We start from the raw sequence: 22,454 nt of genomic DNA, 5'->3' as shown, positions 1-22,454 counted from the left end.
CCAATTTTGTTATATATTATCAAAATTGGTCTGGCTATAATGGACTTTAAAAATACATAATTTTGAAGTGAAGTTGTTAATTGAATTATGTTCTTACATGTGGAGCATATGCACATGTAGATGGCGATATGGAGCATAAACCCATGCACTGTAATATAAATATACAAGCAAGAGATTCATTTTTAATGTATCACGACTTACACTAAACTATGGCTTCCATTTAAATGTGTAATTAATAATTAAAATATAATTTTTACTGCATCTCTATTCAATCAGAGTGCCACTGAAAATCATCCTAAGTGCCATAGGTATGCAAACCCTAGACAATGTTTTTCACAGATCCATCTGACAAAAAACTCCCAAGATAAGCCCAATTGTCCTTCTGGTGAAGATTGATAATTTAAAACTGTTTCATGATCTATTCATTTTATTAATGTTAATTTTTTTGTAGCAAATATAAATGACTAAATGATATCTAAATGATATGTACCACATTTTTATGACATTTTAAATGAGTTTTATATGCATATTTGATATGTACTATGTTGTGGGGAGGAGCTGGAAATTAATTGATTTCCAATTACATCTTATAGGAAATTGCACCTTGGATAATGACAATAATCCTGGAATGGATTACCATTGTTAACTAAGGTACCACTGTTTTTTATTTGAAATCACATATCTGAGACAGATAAATCACTCATTTAAATCAATTACAATGTACTCTGCATATAAGGAATAGGCATGTAATTAAACAATCACCTTATTTAAGTAAATAAGCAAGAAAAAACAGAAAAAATTAATTATTTAAAAAAATATTCAATAAGGAACAAAAAAATTATCAAATGAAAATAATATATTTCAATTTGATGGTATTACTACCTGAATACATAGCTCTAATAATAAGTTGTACTAATGAAAATTTAGAAATGTGAAATGAATATCTAGGCTGACAAGGCATTCAACATTTTGCTGGACTGTTTGTAATTTTGTTTCATTTAGATTTTTGTCCAGCACATCCAGCATTTATGCAATTATTGTAAATCTAGCAACACTTCACATCAAACATTTGACAATATTTGGCAATATGCATCTAACACCACCTCAATGATTCATCACTCTGGAATTTTGTGACAACAGACAGTTAGAGGATGAAATGCAAGTGAAACTGAGGTTGATAATAGATGGGTAAAAATATTTACACATTTCAAAAGTCAGAACATTCCATTTGCAAATATTTCTCATATAGTAAATTATTTTTGATTTTATCTGGATCAAATGCACCAACAAAGAGGGTATTTTCAATAAGAAATAACTTTTGGACAGATGAAAAAAATTGGTTAAATATGTATATTCTAAAATTCCAACAACAAGTACAATTTTTCATCAAATCAGGTAAATAAATATTGACTAATTAAATTTAGTTTTCTATTACAATTATTTTTTGTATTAAATATATATAGATGTTGATTGGTTTGTCCAATATTGGAATAGAGAAAAATCTAATCAGCCTATGAATATCTGAGGGATACCTACAATAGTGGTGACTGATAAATAATCAATCGCATTTCTTGAATAATTTTTCAATAGTATATCCTGTAAAAGTATATGAAATTTTGGACTATATTTGATAATATAAAACTATGGCATCAGATATATGGAAAATAAAAATCTATATTGAAACAAATTCTAATGAAAAATGGGCATAATAATTATATATGATAATTTTTTTACATTCTTCCTTTAAGATAATAAATTTTATGATAGATTACTATAACAACTTATTGAACTAAACTTGTAAGTTTTAATTATGCAAAAAAAAAAGTACTTTTTTCTAGTATTTCAAAAATAATGTTACAGATATATATTTTTATTTTAAAAATGAAAAATTTGTATACCGTATAACCCAAATTAATTGGGGTTCCATATTATCCAAGATGAATACACTATTTTTTCTTATTGGGTTGCAAAAAGTAGTAGACCTATAAATTCCCACTGTTGTCAGTCTATCTTTCCTTAATATCAAGAACAGAGTTAGATAAATGAAAGACAAGACCAGACATGGAAAGCTTATGGGCAAGAGGTCCCAATTAACTATGTATGAACTTCTGGTGCAAACTGAAAGTTCATACATAGTTAATTGTTATATCAAATCAAAAATTTCCTCTGAAAGGAGTTAACCAGATGTCTGGCATGACTCTGTTGCCAGTAGGAAAAGTATGATATATAGGGGCAAGCCACTACTGATTTGAGATGGAGAACATATACAGGGTGAACCAAAAATAGGTGGACAGTAGGTGGAACAGGGTTTGTGTTAGGATAAGATTATAACAATGGTGTATATTTTTCAACCATAACCAAGGTTGGTTATGGTTATGGTTGAAAAATTACATCAGATGCATTTCAAGAAATTAATACACAAAGATACTTGTGCAAAAATATTTGTTGAAGTGTGAAGTGGTGAAATGTAGACTTAAAAGTTGTGTAAATTGTGATGGAAAGCAGTTTGAGCACCTGCATTGATAAAATTGTATTGTATTGTATTGTATTAGTAAATATAATTGTATATGTAATCTCAATAAATGGTATCATTTATCATTTACTGTCCATCTATTTTTGGTTCACCCTGTATTTTAAATTAAATAAATTAAAAATTGCAGCCTGGTATTGTGACAATGTCACAATAAATAATTGCTTGTTTTATAATTTATAAAAGCTTTGCTGTAAATGCACCATGTATGCAAATAATGTAGTACTTTTAACCTTGGCTGTATGAAGTGATTTTTTAAAATCCTTTCTGCCCTCTGGGAACTAAGAAAGCCTTTTCTCCACACCCATCATGGATTCAGCCAAATCCACAATAAGGGTGGTCAGATGATGAAAGAATCTTTCATATCTGAATCAGATCTGTCAACAAAAATAATGCTGAAGTGACTGCAGAATATTGTGGCAAAGAAGAGAGAAACCACAATAAAACAAATAATTTTAAAGGACTTTAAAAAGTCTTTTAGAATTTATTTATTTATTTATTATTATTTAGTATATAGTCACATGATTTATTTAGTATATAGTACGTACATGATTTGCAAAACAAATAATCAAAATGAATAGAAAAAATATAAATTATAATTATAATCAAATAATAGAGTGAGGATCACATAATGAAAAACTGTATTATGAAAAGTATGATATACAGATGACTTTTTGTCATCTTCAATACAGTTGATAATAAATACTCTAATTGCAAATATAATATAAAAATCATTAAATCCAAATTGTATTGAAAAATAAAATGTCATTTTCTAATTTAACATCATAAGAAACAAGTTAGTATCTCTATAAAAATTCAACATCCACTACGACAACAATAAAACCTCACTGTAGAATTATCATCTTTATACTGAAAAGTCAGTGAAATGATGATGCTGGTATATTTAGTTATCTAATTTACATAATAATATGAAGTAAGATGATTTGTAGCAATGTAAAACCAAAGAAAAAATGCTCAGATTATTATATCAAATTGAGATCAAACTGATTCAAACAAATAAGGATCAAGAAGGATCCAAAGTTGGAGATAATGACTTACCACAAGCTTAGGATAATTGTCATTGGCAAAAGCAGGAAATTAGAAGTCTAGAACCTAGATGTCTCTCTCTGAATGATTGGGGCACCACTAGGCTGGCAGTTTATCTCCCCCCTTTCAAACAGAAATGTGGCCAGTTGACTTGGGATGCTGCCTCTGGTACCATCTGCAATCCTGGATCTGTCATAATATGACCTTAGTAGTGATGAATGCATACTCAATTCATTCGGAAGTATAGAGAGCTTCATATCAAACCTTTTGTATAGAATGTGTTTTAGCTGTATGTCTTGAGTCCACCTTACCCAAGATAGTAAACAGTCCGTCCCAAGTAGGGCTAAACTTGTGACAGTTGGAATGATTATCTGAAACTTGGACCAAGATAGTATCATTGGTGTGGAACAAAGATAAATCATATTTGGCATCAAATCTTGTCTTCCTGTAGTCTTGGTTGTCTGTAGAACACTACTGCTTGTAGCCAGGTTTCAGTTAGTGTTATGCCACCTCGTAGATTTTTACTGAAATGAAGAGCTTCCAGAGAAAAGCCAGACACTGTCTGGGGTAGTCTGTTATAAGTGGCAATGGCCAAATCTAGAACAGAAAACCAATGCATTTTTGGGTTAGCTATTAGGTGATGTTTCACTTTATTGTCCATTTGCCCTTTCACAAAGGCCATTTGTTGGTGGGTGGTAGCAGTAGATATAGGTGATGCTGATGTCATTTCTTTGCAAATGTCTGTAATTTCTTAGATCGAAAATTGGTACCATTATCTGAAATGAGTAGGTGGAGCCTTGGTGGTCCTGCCTGTTAAAATGTTTGTTTTAATAAAGAAGTGATGCTGGAAAAGGTATGGAAGGTGTCTTTTAATAAATGACTGATAAAGATTTGATAAACTGTAACTATTAGACCAATCCAATGGGATGCTAAAATTCTGTTTTGTTCATCTCATTGCTGTTTAGAAAAGACTAACCAAAAATTTATTTTACTAGTTTCTCTAACTTAAAAGTTATTTAATTAATTCTGAATGGAAGTGCTGTAATGAAAGAAACAATGCAATGAAACAAAAAATTAATTTTGATAAATTTTTCAGCCAGTTGAAAAATATTGCAATGAAGCAGCTTGTCATAAGGTTTCACCAAGAATTCATCACACTTTCAAGATAATTTTATGATCAATGGAAGGATTTTTGGAAAAAATGTAAGAGAAAAAAGTGTCTTATTTTTTCAAATATAATCCAAATTTAAATATACTACATTCTATTTTCATCCAAGGCTGAAAGTTGAATTATTTAATTCAACTTTCTATTTCTGGCTGCTATCAGAAATTGAAATTATCACCATTTCATAAAGTGTACTTGATTTACTTATCAAAATTTTTAGGATTTTGATAAATTCACTTCCTGTCATTTTAAAAGGGTATATTATGGGTAGTCTGTGTCACCCTTTATATACTTCTTATGAAGTTTATCAGCCAGGAATCCAGAAAAATCATCTGGTTTGTGAATTTTATTTTGAATTAAATATTAATAACTTTGCAACATATATATATGAAATACTTTAATACATGCATTAAAAAAATTAAAATTAATTGAATAAGATTTCTAGTATTTTAAAGCAACTAGCATTATTTCAATTTGTAAAATGTCCTATATCTATATATAAATAAGAATCCAATTATTTGATAATGTTTTTTGAACCATCCAATTTTTTATTGGCTGTAATTGATTATTAATGTAGTTTTATAAAGAACATTTTTAAAGTGTTCCTTATAAAAAAAAAATGAAATCTAAGTTTAATTATCACTAATGATAAATAAGACAGTTTGAATAAATGTTTTTGTTGCTACTTATACCCATTTATAGTTTCTACAATTTGATTGGTTCTGGTTAAAGTAATGTACAGAAACAAATAAATATCAACTATTTTACATTTCAAAATTAAAATAATTTTTTGTAATTGATTTATAAATGTAAAAACCATAATTTATTTACTTTATTCTTTCAGTTATTCCATTTACATATTCTGCTGCCTTAAAAATAATATAATTTTCTAGTGGATTTTCTTCGGGAATATTGATATTATTATTGTACTTGTTTAGATAGCACTTACTGTTGCTGGAGATGCACGGGTTGTATGTATCAAAGAATGCCCCTCTCCATCTAAACTGCTGCCTTGTACTAGGTATGTTCCACCTCCCTGATGAGCAAGAATCTGACCTTGAATTCCAACACCCACAGAACCTTGGTTAACATTACTGCTCACCTGAGATAAATATCAGGATCACGCAAATGGAAGTAATGTTAGGGATATTTATAGCTATATATATACATACATACATACATATTTCAGGAAATGACACATTTTTAATTTTCAAAAGATGAAACTTTTATAGGATATTCTTTCAAAGCAAAATTGAATCTTATTCAACTGAGATAATGTGATATAACTTTAAAGAAGTAAGGTTTAAAAATAACATCACTTTTAGGAATCAATATTGATGTTCAAAGTTTACTTTTGAAATTAAATAAGCTTGTACAGAAATAAAATGATTCTTGTTTAGAAATCTTTTTATATAATTCATTATTTAAAATTACATATTTACATAGTGTGTCATTAAAAATGCAATATAATAAGAAAATAATAAAATTAAACTTGATTTAAGAAAGGATAATACAATAATAATAAATGTATTGCTGTAGACATATTCAATAAATCCAACTTCCTACACCCATATTCAAAGAATACAAAATTATTTTAAAAAATTTCTTTTGCTTTTAAATTCAATCTCATTATCAAATCCACAATTATTAGTTCTTGTATTTATATTGATAATAGAATCAGCATTATTCAATGTTTTGTACACTGTAAATTGCTTTACTAATAGTAAACAGGGGTCACACTGTATAGCATCAAAATTGCACTTAGTGATGTTTTCATTAAAGTGGCAATAAAAATATAATACTGGCAATAAAAACTCTAGCCCACTTATTTCAATGTTCAGTGTGAAATTGAATTAAAAAGCATGCTTCAGGAAAAACAGCTGAAGTTTAATTTACAATGATTTGCTTAATAATAGTTTTTCAGAAACCAATGAAGCTATAAAAATAAGCATCTATTATAAATATAAGAAAATATAGTGTTAATAAATACTGAATATGTAAAAAAGTTAATTTACAAACTGAAACATTTCACAGCATTATAAAACACACAGAGTTCAAAAGATAAAAATGCACCCCTGTTAGATAAACTAAAATTTTAATACAGATATATTATTGAGAAGCTAGAACACTTTAACAATAAGCAACTCCACACTATCCATACTATTTAGTCAGAAAAACTCCTTCCAGTTTGTTCCATTAAAAATTTTTTTGCTGGAAAGAGTACAGAATGTGGAGTTGCGTATTAAAAACTTTAATAGTTTCGAAACAATTCCCCTTCTTGAAAATACTGTGAAAATCTGAAATTGGTTTCCTTGCATACTACAAATAATAAATCAATTGGCATAGCACTATCATAAATAATATTACAAATATATATATATTTGTATATAAACGAAACAAAAAATAATTAGTAGTATATATGTAAATACATACATACATATAGTTTATCATTTCTGAATATTTGACTCAAGTTTTATAACTTTCTAGATTGTACTTACAAGTTAGTACAGTTATATTTATTAATTGTAGATTTTGAAAAGTTAAAAATCTGTAAAGGAAAGATTAAAATTTTTTATTATCAGTTAATTAAACCAATTAATAGTAATTTTATGAAAAAATTTCAGGATATTGTCTGTTTTTTAAAATTTGTTTTCATTTTAATTGTTCATCTTAAAATTCCTCAGTAAAATTATAAATAAACTTTACCTAGAATAATATCATGTCCAAATTTATTTTAAAGATTCTCATTTTCTTTCTCAGAAAGACAATTAACTTTCAAAATTCACATCAATCAATACTGTGACCATTAATAGTTAATAAATATGTACTTATTTTCTCCATATTTTTATTCATTATGAATCAATGAAAATCAAATATACAAGCAATAAATTATCAGTTATTAACAACTAATTACATATCATCATTCATTTTTTCTAAATAATTTTTAACACATGATTTATCATTAACAGTGTTTTTCTCAATATATTTAGAACTTTTAGAGAGAATTACATTCAAAGAACTTTTAGAACAATATAAAAACATGCTTGTATTTTATGAACTGTAGTTATATTTTGGTATTCTTTCAGTTATAAAATATATATTGGCAAATATATCTAAATCTGAATATCATCAGCACCATAAAAAAAACCATGTAATGCTAAATGATTGCTTTAACCAACTGATAAAGTTTTTCAGTTTTTCTTTCTCAGATTGAACTTTCCAAAATCCATAATTAATATACATTTGCTATTATGCATACAATGAAAAAATTGTATATAGTGAATTTTGAAGCATTATGTTTTATATACAAATAAAATAAATTACACTTAATCACTGAAATTACATTTAATGTAATTAAATGTATGTTCAAAGCATATAAGTTAAAATACTTTATTAAACACTGATTAAAATAAGCAAAGTTTATAAAACTTCACTTATTTTAATCAGTGTTTGATTATTGTTGTCATTACCTTTGGGTAAATAAGCATTTTTAAGCTCTTTTTGTTATCACCTGTATATATGCTAATAGCACGTTATCATTATCAATCTTAATCAATGCTTTGACTGTTAATTGCTTTAATTGTTATTTGCTCACAATACATTAGTTTAACTCTTTAAGCTCTGAAAACTTTCTCTTACTATGTAGCTAGAGACTAAATTGTTTTTACCCCTCAGGCTATAAAGGGAACTTGAATAGAAAAATCAGTCAAACAATTTTTCCATCGGCCGATTTTGTTTTAAATATACAAGGCAAATTTTGTGTTTAAAGAGTTAAACCAGTGGTTCTCAAACTGGGTGCTACAATGCCCATGGGCAGTGAGTAAATCTAGGGGGCAAAAAGAAGCAAGTGGGTGACAGGAGGCACTGGAGCATGGCCACCTAGATACCAACCAGGCCTGAATCTGACATATCATGACATCACAGGAAGAGTTCATATTGTAAATGACTATTTTATTTAACTATTGTAAAAACTTGATATTTTGAGAATGAAAGTTCATGTTTCATCAAAATTATCATAAAACATATCTTAAGTAACATTAATTTGATTTTGGATTTTAATAAACTGGGAGTTAATCTTTTTTAATTTGCAAGTTTTTATATTAACATTATCATAAATCATAACTCAAGACTATTTTTAAATTTCAAACAATAAACTTTATTATGAGACAGAGACATAAACTTTACAAATTATTCTTTAACAACTTTATGATTTAAAATTTAAAAAGATCCTAATTTTTTATAAGCTAAATGTGTTTAGTTTATATCATTTAATGTTTTTCATACTTTTATTTATAAATTCCCAGTATTATTAAAAGTAGAAAGTTTTCTTTTTTCCCCACACATTTCATTTATTATACATCATTTTTAACCTTACATTAATTATAATATTGCATAAAACAGTTATACATTTAACTAATGTGTCTTTCTAACACTGATAATTAGTATCCCAGTCCAAACAAAATTCAAATTTTTCAATATATAAATGTTTTAATGCATTTCTTTGATTTTTAATATTCAAAACTCTTCTTCAAATTCTGTTATAGTTATGCAATTAATTTAAATTTCAAAAACCTTTTCATATATACATGTATATTTGCTTAACTATTAGTTTTAATTAAAATACAATTCATTGCAATATATAAAACTCAATGAAATTATGTTTTTAATAAAACATGATTCAAAATAAAATAGTATTTAACATATAAGTGTTTGATAAATCTATATTGGGAAATAAAATTATATAATAGTTAGCAATAAAATGGAAATCAGTTATTATGTTTGATTTTTCCACTTATCTGTATAAAAACATCAGTATAATTATACATAAAAACAATTAATATACAAAATATAAAATTATATATCAGTTATTAAATTATAATTATATGTAAAAATTATGTATTAATAAGAATCAGAGAAAATTTTAAAGTTAATTTATCTGTAATAAAATCAGTATGAGTGTTGAACGAAGTGTTACAATAATTCAAATAATAGCATTCTCCATTTATAAACATCCCCTTAACATCATTATAAAATAAAAATTTACATTTATGTTCCAAACTCTTTTTTTAAATGTACATTCATTCATATTTTTACATGTAACTCAAAAAATATTATGTCTAAATTAAATCCTATATACAGTATATTTTAATTCTGTTTTAACAATTATTTTGTTTATTACCAAATACAATAAGCACACTTCTATTGTATCTTTCAAAAAATTAAAACTTATTTATAGTTTATCCTGTTTTTCTCAACTAGGCATTTACTTGGGCAGTAATATTAATTGAAATAAATACTTTCTTTAATTAAAACATTACATGTATACAATATAAACTCTTTATGAAGAATGATAATAACCTTATATATTCATTTTAGATATTAATTTTGCAGAGAGAAAATATAACTTTAATTCACTATCGTTTGGAAAGTGTTAAAATGATGGTTTAAAGCACCCATCCTTCTACGTCACAAGACCTGTTGTGGTGTCAGGTTCTGGCCTGATAGGTATCTAGATGGCCATGACTGGAGGCAGGATACTAAATGGTGTCCATAGACAAGGGTTGGGGTCACTGACAACCTTTCCCTTTCCTCTGTTAAAACAGGTAAGAAGAAACATTGTGTTTAATGATTTCCAGATGTGGAGAATGATGTACAGTAAGAATACAAAGTGTAAGGTTCACAGAAAAGTTTTTTAAGAATATTTCCAAGCAATATTTCTCACACAAGAGAAAATGGGTTAGGGGGCATTGAGTATAAGTTTATCGAATCAATGGAGCAGTGAATTGAAAAAGTTTTAGAATCACTGGTTTATACTTACTTCAATTATATTCCCTGAAATTCCATGAATTTTTCTGAATACTAATGAAAATCCCTGACTTTTCCTGATTTTCCCTAACTTTCTAGATGTGTAGGAATGCTGTACATAATATAAACACAATGAACTTAAAATGAATGGATATGTCCATTCTATGTCTATTTTAAAAATATAATTAATTCAGTTAGATAATCAAACTTGTTTTCTAAATCTCTGTGAATACTCTATATGTTACAATTAATGATATATGTGTATAAATTAAGGATAAACTACACTATTAATTATTAAACTACACTAAAAGATCTGAATTTCCTGTTTTAGAATCACTAATAAGAATATAAACTGTTTGACTAATCAACACAATCATAATATAAATAATGTTTTGGTAATCATAAAATCAAATATTGTTTAACTTCAAATATTTTCAGAATTTTATTTACAAAAAATTTTAAGTTAAAAAATTGTATAAAAATACAGTTAAACTTAGAAGTTATATATGAAACATCAAATCAGTAATGATGTTATCACTTGGAAATTGATATAATTTCCAAGGAAAATTTTTCATTGGAAATTATCACAATTTCCAAATGAAAACTTTGAATCATCAATTTTCTAGATAATGAACTTTTCTATTCTGAATTTGTTTTTATAATGTGATTCCTTATTCAAAATCTGTTAATATTAAAATTACTATCAAATACTTTTAAAAATGGAGGCCTTTACCTTAATGAAGCAATAGAAAAATATTCCAAATTTGTTGGATAACAAGTGACATTAACTTAATTGACATTGAAGAGGTGATTTGCCAATGTTAGAAATTAAAAAGAAAACAAAAAATCAACAGTTATCTTTTATCATATTTCACAAGATGGAAATTTAAATTAATGTATAAGATCAGCTTTCAAGAATTTTATCAAAAACAAAGTCATAGTTGTGTATTTTATTTAGATGTAAGTTATTGAAATACTTGTTATTTCTGAAATACAAATTCTTTCCTCATTTATTTATTTTTGTGTTAATGGTATCAGATTTTACAGATTTAAAAATACAAATAACAATAAATTTCAAATTTATCAAATCTATAAAATTTAAAAATTCTAATTACTTACTTTATTTTAGATCTTTCAATGTAATTTAATAAGCTATTAAATATATTTATAAAATACATATTGTTACAAATAATTCTCTCAAATATTAATCAAGGAGCCTTTTTTAAACAAAATAAAATAATCAATCCCATGATAAACAATTGACGACATTCAAAAACAATAAAATGGATATATTCAAGTTTTTAAAGTTGTATTTCATAATATTACTAATATAGTTCATATATTTTGAAATAAACTTTTCTTCGAAACATATTGTAGCATATGTTTTCTTTCCTTGTGCTAATAAAGCTATAAAAACTTTAAAAAAATACAAGTTTACAATATAAGAAACTTTAGGATCTAAAAAATACTCAAAATGAAAACAAGCATACTACTTATAGTATAAAAATGCATTAATGTCAAGAATTATGCTTTGTTTTCATTTTTAAAATTTCTAATTAATAAAATATATAATAATAAATTGTAATTTACATTTAATAAAATCTAATTAGAACTGTTAAAAAAATTAAGTGTATATTTTAATTTAAAAAATGAAATAGTAAATGCTCTAACATTCATTTGTAAGTAATTCATAAAGCTAAAAGGAAGATTAGTCTTAAAAACAAGCTGTATTTAATTTTTTTAAATATTAGAATAAACTTTACATTACCTGAGAGTAAGTAGATGGAGTTCCACTACCAGTGTTATAATAAGATGCAGTTGCAGGAGTATACATTGTAGATGAATCAGTGACATTATATACAGAATATGCTGTCCTAGAAACATAATTATATTAGTGAATATTTTTTCAAATTTTAAAATTTATACAGAATATAAAAAAAAAGACATTACACCAAGTTATATCTTATATTTAAATAATATGTAGCAGAAGTAAGTGCATGTGTGTACAGGTAATCAGTAGTAGACTGTTTAATAGTCATGCAGAGAAGTCTCACACAGTTTATCCCATCTATTTTTGATGCTGTCTAATTGCTTACCCTTTGAGTATTTTAACCAGACAAAAACATTTTGTACAAATTTTGAGACACCACGATTAAAATGAATCACTATCTTTCATAGGATCTGCAATAAGATTTGGTCCCATGAGAAGGGAGTCAGGGGTACATGACAACTATGCCATTGAATACAAGTGCACATATGTATAGGTAATTAGTATTGATTTATTCCATGACATAGTTGCCACTGAATAGCCCACTACCAATTATCTATACACATGTGTAATTGTATTTACCTAATACATAGGCTGTTGTCTTTTTCAAGCTCTGATGGTCCATAAAAAAAGACAAGTGTAAATAACAAAATGAATTTATTACCAAAAGTTAGGTACAAACATAGTTACTTTTCGACATAATCACTGTGAAGATTGAGGCATTTGTCATATCTGTGCATGAGCTTTTCCATCTCCTTGTCATAGAATGTTGCCTCCAGTGAATTGAGATGGCCCTAACAATGTTGTTTTGAAGATCATCATTAGTCTTGAACCTTTGCCCTCCTAGCCACTTTTTCTGTTCAGGAAAAGAGGTGGCAATCCCTCGGCACTAAATTGGAACTGTATGCTGGGTGTTTAAAGGTGGTGAAGACTTCCACCTTTCAAACTTCTACCCAGCTTGGAACTTTTTAATGTGTAAAGACTTCCACTGCTTTCCTGAACTGAAAACATGGCTAGCAGGGTAGAGGTTTGAGACTAATGATGATCTTCAAAACAACATTGTTAAGGCCATCTCAATTCACTGGAGGCAACATTCTATGACAAGGGGATGGAAAAGCTTTTGCACAGATATGACAAATGCCTCAATCTTCATGATGATTATGTTGAAAAGTAATCATGTTTGTACCTAACTTTTGGTAATAAATTCATTTTGTTATTTACACTTGTCTTTGTTTTATGGACCATCGGAGCTTAAAAAAACCACCCTCGTATGTAGCAGAAACAAGATAAACATGGTGCAACATTTTTGCTTACATCCTATATGTTTTGTGAAAAGAAGATATCAAAAAGTTTAAAACACTAAGAATTAATCATGCTTCCTAAAAATATAAATCTATTTATTTTTATTTTATTCAATATTTAATTCTTCTATAATTCTTGGTAATTTTTACAGTTAATTTTTACTTAGTTGATATATTTTAATGAACTTTAATCTTATCATGAAATTAAAATTAAAATGATAATTCTGAACTGAACAGCTTCTCAGAAAGTTAGTTTAATTTTCACAGTTTAGATATTAATAATGCAAACTACATTGTAGTTAAATATAAATAATCTTACAAGTTACTATTGTGTAGTGTGTGTTATATTTACTGCATGCATATGTAGTGTGTGTATATTTTAACCGTTATTATCATAGATTATATCATAGTATACTACATATTTAACAATTGTTGTCATAATATTAGCAAGTGAAAACAAATTACTGAAACTCAAAAATAATAGTTTTAAATATCAGTTTTAGCTAATGTAATTACAAATTGTCCTAACTTGGAAGGTCATATATCAAGAACTGACTGTATCTGTTAAATTGTGACTCCCTTTTCTGTAATATAGATAAAACAAATAACACATCCTACATACCAAAGAAAACAATACCTATAAAAAAAATAATCCATCTATATACTGCATAGTACATAATTTTTTAAATTTTTATTATTTGTAAATAAATCAAATAATTTAAAATACTAAAAGCAAAAATTTATATTTGAATTAATAAAACTAAATGAAAAAATTCTGTTCAAAATACAGTGTAATCAAAAAAGGATGTCCAGGATTTCATTATTAAATAATAACTTATTTAATTAAAAATAATGCATTTTATTATAAGTCACATCAACAATACAAAAAATCTTCCAAGTTTTAAACATCTTAGTGTGCTTCAATGTGAACACCTATTGCTGCTCAACAAACATTTAAAATGAAAGTCAATCTCTATCCAGATGTACTCAATTATTTCAAGTATGACAGTTCTGATCAGTGATGATTCTATCTCTCAAGTGTTGTAGATGACAAATCTTCTCAGCATACTGTTCTTAAAATGCAATATACCATATTTACTCAAATATAAGACGATCTCACATATAGGACGAGGTGTGACTTTAAAGATCAAAATAAAGAAAATTAGATTTATTAATACAATTCTAATTTTATTTTGTTTAATAACAAATAAAATATCAAATGCATGTAAATGCATACATTGTCTCACAAAAATTACTGACATTTTAAACTTCAAGGAAAAATCTTGAAAAATAGACAACATATTTTGTTCTGTAAAGCTGCACAATTGGGAACTTTCTTTTTGCCAATTCTTAACAGTCAAATCCACTCTTCATCAATTACACTTACAAGTTTCTCCAAATTCTGATTTCCGAATAATCATCTGTTTTTATTGGAATGAATTAAAACTTATATCGTGCTCCTGTGGGATTTTGGAATTTCAATCTGGAATTCAATTCAAAAGCTTTGCTTTTCCTATTGCTATTCATCTTTACTCCTGACTAGGGTTTGAGAAGTCTCAACATTTTCAAAGTCCCAGGACACGAGACAACCAACGATCAAAATCCCGGGACATCCCAGGACTTCAAGACTTCTCAGAATAAAATTAGAATCGAGTTCATTTTTGGCGAAATGTATCAATAAAAAAGCAATTTTAGTAAAATTCAACATTTATTGAACATAAAATCAAATCCTAACATTTATAACATTAATTGAAGTCTAAACAATTCATATGTTTCATTCTTATAATCATAGATTCCTTTTTTGACAGTAAAATCTTATAATTATAAAACCAACTTAATCATACTAATCAGTAATAATCACCTACTCTCTATTCATTAGTCATATAAATAATATAATAAACTAACAATTAGACTTCTTTTCTGATTTAATAAAATAGGCATTTAAAAAAATCAGAGCATTTACAGCTTTGTCTGAAAATCTGTTTCTGATTTTTGTATTACCTCCAGACAAGGAGAACACTCTCTCGTTTTCAACAGATGTCGGTTTTATTGTGTTTAAAGCTTTATAAAGAAGTTCCAAACTTTCAGTACGTTTTCTGGTTGTTTCAAATAACTGGAAATTCTTTTTCTAATGTTGCTCTTGATCTTTTTGCAAGAATTTTGGGTACATTTTCTTCGATTTTTTTGATTGCCTGTTCCATTTGACTTTGAAACAACTCATTGGGTTCGTCGTGTACTGTAGAGCTGCTGGTACTGGGTTCGGTGTCCATTATTTCCAAATCTGGCGTTTGGATACAAGGGATATTTTCAAAAAGTCTGAAATACAGATCTTCCACAAAAGCAATAAGTGCAGTTTTATTCAAATTCGAAGTAAAAAAAATTCGTATTTTGCAACTGTGAGCTGTGGTGGCCAGTGTGCAAATATTTTAACAAACATATAACCCATTGTGATCTTCTTCCTTCTAGACAGGCTTTCAATGTTTCAAAGAACCGTACCACCAGATTATCATTTTTCATTGTCAATTGAATTTTTTTCAGTAAAACGTCAATTATTGCTTCAGCTGTGAGTAATAAAGAGTTTTGTCTGCTTAAGGCTTCTACAGCTATCTTGACTGGCTGCAATAAAGTAACAATTGACTGCAAAAGAAGAAGATTGTCTTCATTCCATTTGTCTAACATGTTTAAATCAATCAATGCTTTCTTTACACAATTTTTGAACTTCAAAAATTTATACTTTAATTAAGCTTAATTTAATTAAACTAATTAATTTAATAAAGCTAATAAATTTTATTATGATCTTTTGAAAATAAAATTATTACAATACAATTTTGACAAGCGTGTCTCAAGTCTTGACCCAAAAGTCCCAGGGCCCAAGACAATTAAATTTAGAAAAAGTCCCAGGACTTCAAGACATGAAATATCCCGGGACCCAAACCCTACTCCTGACAATACATAAGAATGACTGAAATGACCAGATAAAATACTATTGTTTTTAAACACCAGAAGGTGAGAATCCTGTAAAAAATGCAAATACACAGTTTACAAAAAGTATACAAAAATGAAAAGAATCCTTCACTTGCACGTATAGGACAACCTAGGTTTTTGAAGCAGTGAAAAATGGATAAAAACCTTGTCTTATATGCAAGCAAATACACTATTTAGGCACACACAGAACAAATAAAATGGTAGTAGTGTCAAAACATTGAAAAACGCAAAAAATTGGATCGATTAAAATTTGACCAATTACCATACTTTCCCTATTAGAACTGAGAAAGTAAAAAGCAAGAAATAAATTGCAACAAATTTTAAAAAATTTCTATAAATTATATAATTGATTGAGTACTGTTAGTGACAACACAAAAGCATGATTATGCTTTCTCTTATAAGAAGTGTTGATATGATATGATATGATATGCCACTGTAATGCCTCAGATTTCCATTTTATCTTTCTTTGGTATTGTATGTTCTGATGGTATCAAGTGTAGTACTCTGTTTTGTCTTTGACAAAATAAAGGTTTCTGTTCTAAAAGTTTCTAATAAAGGTAAATATTCTAAGTGAAGCAGTACTGTATGTGTATCCTTGTCTATAAGCTAACACTTTTCTTGACACCTGATCAAAATTTCTACATATAATTCTGGCATTCTAATTAAGTTAAATATATACGTATAATTTAATTAGATTAAAATTTATTTCTAAATATACATACAATTCTTTTAAATAAATGTGCACTTACATTTGACCATTAGCAGCAGAATATAGTGCTGCATCTCCACTTCCATCAACATACTGTACATATGCAGGATGAACAGGCTGTGCTGATTGAAGTGTGACAGTACCCTGATTCTGATTTTCTTCTGAAACTATATAATAATTTAAAACAATTACATAATCGCTACAAAAAATAGGGATGAAGATGAAATAGTAATAAAAAATAGATAAATAATATTTTTACTGCAATGAAAATTTTGATAGAAACAAATCTTTCTGATGAATTATCTAGTTATGTTTATGATTATTACATTTATTTTAAAAAACTTGAATATAAAATACAAATAAAATGAGACAGAAGCTGATATAAATAAAATCTTAAATTATAAAAATTGTATGTTATTGTAAATTATTATTTTTTTTATTTTGTATTCAATATGTTTTATAAATTAAAACATTAAAATGATTGAATATATTTGTTAATCATAAGATATCTATCTGTGAAGAAAACATTCTCTCTATGTTTTTAACATCAAAAAATTTTAAAAAGCTGGCAAAGGTTGCTGCTCAACTTTCCTAGCACTTAAACAGGAAGATAAGAGGACCAGGAAGAAAGTCTGATAATAATCAATTATAAAATGATATAAAATTTAAATAACTACAAAAACATAAAATGTGACATAATTTTGTTGAATTATGATAAATTTATCTAAAAAAAAGATTTAAACTTAAAACACATTAGCTCAAAGTTAAAATTGTGTGTGGTACAAATATAAACATCATTATGAAACCTGATACACTACAATAAAGCTACAACAACTGCTGTATGACATTGGGCTAAATTATTTAATTAAATTATAATTATTAAATTTAATATGAGATGGCCCCTAACACCTCCCTCTTTGGTCAAATTTATCAGTAATTTATAATTATTATAGCCAATTTTTAGCCCAATGTCATATAGCATTTGTTGTAGCTTTATTGTGTGTAGTAACATGTTATAAAATTTTATTAAAAATTTTTATATGATTAACTATTAGAAAAAAAACAAAAGGCTTAATTTTGAGAGTAAAGATAAGTTTAAAAAAAATTGTAAATGCCAATAATAATTAAAATTTTCATTAAGTCTGATACTATGTAAGATGTGACACATACCCTTCTCTATCTCCCCATCTCCTTGACTTTTAAACACTAAAATTTAATAGCATCAATGTCTACATATAAAAATAGCCCTGCCAAGTTTCAAAATGTTTGATTCATCCAGTTTCCAGAAAATGAAAAATAGATGCCTCTCCCCACGTACACTTTTATAAGGAGTTCATATATATATATATATATTTTGGGGGGCTCATGGAAGGTCAAAATGTTAAGAAATGCAAAAAATCTGGAGTTCAAAATCTGATCATTCACCATGCTTTCCCTATGTTATATTCTTTAACAGTGAAGAAAGTAAGACATTTTGTAATATGCATTTAGAAGAAAGAATTATAATATCATCTCTACCAATAAAATTTTAAATTTTATGATATAGAATTCTTATAGGAAAAAAAAAAAACACTATTATATATAATAATTATTTTGAAATAGCAACTGATCGTGAAAAGCAAAACAAAACAGTCAAATCATCCTAGATCACTTAGTCATAGCCATAACATATTAATTTATAATACATCATTTGTTACAGATAATCTGTTAGCTGCTAATTTGAAAGAATAAACCTATTCAGATTTTAAATAATTAATTATACATTAATTTTTCAAAAAGATTAATTTAAGAAACAAACCTGCAACTGTAATAAACTGAGGTGTTCCTGGTGTTGAAACTACAGTACCACTTTGTTGCTGACTCTGTGACTGCTGCTGTTGAGAAGGAGAATGAACAACAGGTACTGAAACTTGAGTTACTGCAGCTGTAGCAGGAGTTGAAGATCCTTGAGAAGCTTGTAATTGTTGCTGGCTCTGGGTTACTGAAACTACTGTCTGAACAGAAGCAGACTGGCTAGTTGATACTTGAGACTGAGTTCGAGAAATCTAGATTTAAAAAAATATTTTAATATTTAATACAATATAATTTTTCAAATATCAAATAGCCAGATCCTTTTTCAGGCTATTAAGACTATATAATTATTAAGTAATTCAGCAGGAGGCAGGCAGTTAAGGCTGCCAACTATTGATAGATTTAATAATTATAAATTAATTAATTAAATCTAATTTAGAATATTTTGGAATGAATAAAAGATTATTTACCATATAATTTTACTCATTTTTTAAATAATTAGATAAAATATAAGAGTTATAAAATGATTAACTTTTTTATTCATTATTTTATAATTTCTATCAAATTATAGATATTCTAAAATAAACATTTTTTTATGAACAGACAGGAGTTTTGGCCAAATATCAAATAATTATTTGGATGTCACTGTTGCTGAATATGAAATACAGAATATTCTTGCCTTACTGAATGCCTAAAACACTAAAAATATTTAATATTACAAACATTTTTGTCCAAATGAACAAATCTCTATTTGTCCTACTGAATACCAAATATTAGCCGACGTTTATTCAGAACTGCTTCAAACAGAAGCCTTAGAATAAGAGGACAGTGTCTCCTATTTGATAATAAAGATTGTTTTATTTTATTTCTACATTTTTATTTTTTAAAAATTATTACATAATTTTTATATATTACATATAATATATCTATACACATTTTATATTACATTATAAAGCCCCATAAGGTAGTATATTTAGTGAATGTACAATATGTTAAGCAAAGCTGAAAGTATCTACAACCAACAAAATTGCTTACTTCTTATGAATGCAGAAGCATTAATGTTTCTTCAAGATCATTTATTAAATTTATATTTGTTTTGGTAAAGGAATAAATAGCAATATTTTTAAATATCTGAGATTCTAAATCTTATATTCATTTAATTATGTGTTTTACCTTCCTTTTCTCTCTCTTTCTCACCCAAAACTAAAATTACATTATTTAGCTGAATAATTCAGCTTTGAGAAAGCATTCAGTACAAATATTAAATATATGTGTTTAGTATTCAGCCAAATACTTACTCGATGACTGCATATACTCAAATACCAAATAAAGCCAAATATTCAGTCTAACACCAGCTTTTTAGATTAAAAATATACTTACTACCCAAAATTCAAATAAAAAAAAATATTAAAGCTTAATGAATAAAAAACATATAAACAGTTTCAAAACTCTTATCATCAAATGATCATATTCATATTTTCATAATTATAAAATGATATTAAATAATGTTCAGCACAAAACTGTGCACATGGAAAAGATTTTGAAGATTTAATCCTTCTTATTTGAAAAAATAGAGATATGTTAATAAAATAGTATATTATATAAGCAGGAGTTGCGGGTTCGAGTCCTGCTCCAGGGCGATCTCTTTTCTTCCAGTTAGTTCTAAATTATTTAAATTATTTAATTAAAATTATAATTATTAAATTTAGCAAGGGATGGCACCTAATGCCTAACTCTAGTGCCAAATTATCTTATAAATTATTTTTATTATTATAGCCATTTCTAGCCCGATAATTTGGCTTTGGTTGGTGTATTGCTTTTCTGATGAATTTTGTTTATTACATATAACTTATATTTATTATGTACTCTATCTTCTTCCTTATTCTGCTGTATAATGTTACTCTATATATCTACATTATAAAAATAAATAAACTATATCATGAAAAATAATGTGGTTTTATAAAACACAACCTTTTTGAAAAAGTCTCTGCAAGGATGGACCTGCTTCAGCATTAATCTTTACAAATAATATAGTAGTTGTCAATAATACAAAAACTATTATTTAATATGATCAAATCCATAAACATTAATAGACACAGATAAAGAATGCAAATAAATCATATTGATTTACAAATTGCAACTAGATAATAATTACATTTAAAAAAAATAACATTTAGACAACAAAATTTATTTAAAAACAAATATTTTTGTTTTATAAATAGTCTTTGTTTAAATTTACTAATAATAAATTAAAAATAAAGAAATAAACAAATAAAAACTGAATTCCTCAAACTAAGTATTGTAGAACGAAACAATGATCTTTGCAAATTAAAAATGTTCCTTAATGTATGATACCCGTTCAGTAGATGGGTATATTAAGTTCTTCCCAGTCTGTCAGATTTTAATGAAGATCTTTGTTTGGAGGAACATTGTAGCCATTGTGATTTTGTAGTATAATGCTTTTTCAAACTTAAGAAATTACATTTATTTTTAAATGAATTAAAATAATCCCAGAAGTCTAAAATTTTAACATAAAAAGTTCTAAAATAAATTAAATATATTTAATTTTTACAAAAGCATCATAAAGACATTAGAAAAACTATTTAGATTTTTATCATTCTAGACCTAGCTACAACTCTTAAAATATTCTTAGTTTTTATTAAAACTATTTTTAAATCAAAATTTATAATTTATTTTTATCTCTGAAACATCATTCACTTATGAAGAAAATATCTAAAATGTTACCAATTCTTTGGTCAAGTAATTTTAATATTTCTTTTAAAATTTTGACTGTATAGTATGAGTTTGAATTTGTTTCTTATTTGCAAGAAATGGCACCAAAAATATATATCAGTATCAATACTTCATACCAAAATGTTTTAAATATTTGCATAATTTTAAAAACTGTAAAGCACTACTGACATGCCAAATGCATCGAGTATCTTTGTTTTAATAATGCTGTAGGCTCTTAATTTTTATCAGGCTAGATTCACATTATAACTCACTATCAGGATGGTAAACATAAGTTATCTCTAGTCTGTATAATGATTAACCTTTACATTTATATTAATAGGATCTAACAAAGTAGTCTGAAAGACAGGTTGGATAGAGATCCAAGTAGCAAAATTGATGTTGCATCTGCATAGTAATCAGAACTTGCAGATTTGAATCCCATTTTCAGTTGATCTATTCTTCTAGAATCTTCTAATTAATTAATTTAATTCAAATTTAATTTACTATTACAGCAGAAACTTGATTATTCAAACTTAATAAGAGCACAGGTCAGAAACTTGTTTTTGTTTTTCAGATACAAAATCTAGCACTGTGCATTTAAAGTTTCATGAACTATAAAT

General features: G+C 26.7%; 1 protein-coding gene across 12 annotated transcripts in view; it reads right to left on the bottom strand.

Annotated features, from left to right (window-relative positions):
- Positions 1–22,454, bottom strand: part of LOC136984696 (DNA-binding protein RFX2-like) — a 162,677-nt gene that overhangs the window by 88,919 nt on the left and 51,304 nt on the right. For 11 of the 12 annotated variants that reach the window (XM_067281782.1, XM_067281779.1, XM_067281780.1 and 8 more), the window contains exons 3-6: positions 19,109–19,355; positions 17,351–17,477; positions 12,316–12,421; positions 5,692–5,844 (exon numbers count right to left, since the gene is read on the bottom strand). In XM_067281782.1, the coding sequence (XP_067137883.1) occupies positions 5,692–5,844; positions 12,316–12,421; positions 17,351–17,477; positions 19,109–19,355 (633 nt within the window). The remainder of the gene's footprint in view (positions 1–5,691; positions 5,845–12,315; positions 12,422–17,350; positions 17,478–19,108; positions 19,356–22,454) is intronic. The other variant, XM_067281791.1, reaches the window with a different exon arrangement.

Source organism: Centruroides vittatus, unplaced genomic scaffold, assembly GCF_030686945.1.
Source record: "Centruroides vittatus isolate TY-2023 unplaced genomic scaffold, ASM3068694v2 contig_926, whole genome shotgun sequence".
Taxonomy (NCBI): Eukaryota; Metazoa; Arthropoda; class Arachnida; order Scorpiones; family Buthidae; genus Centruroides; species Centruroides vittatus.
This window is presented reverse-complemented; position numbering and strand designations above follow the sequence as displayed.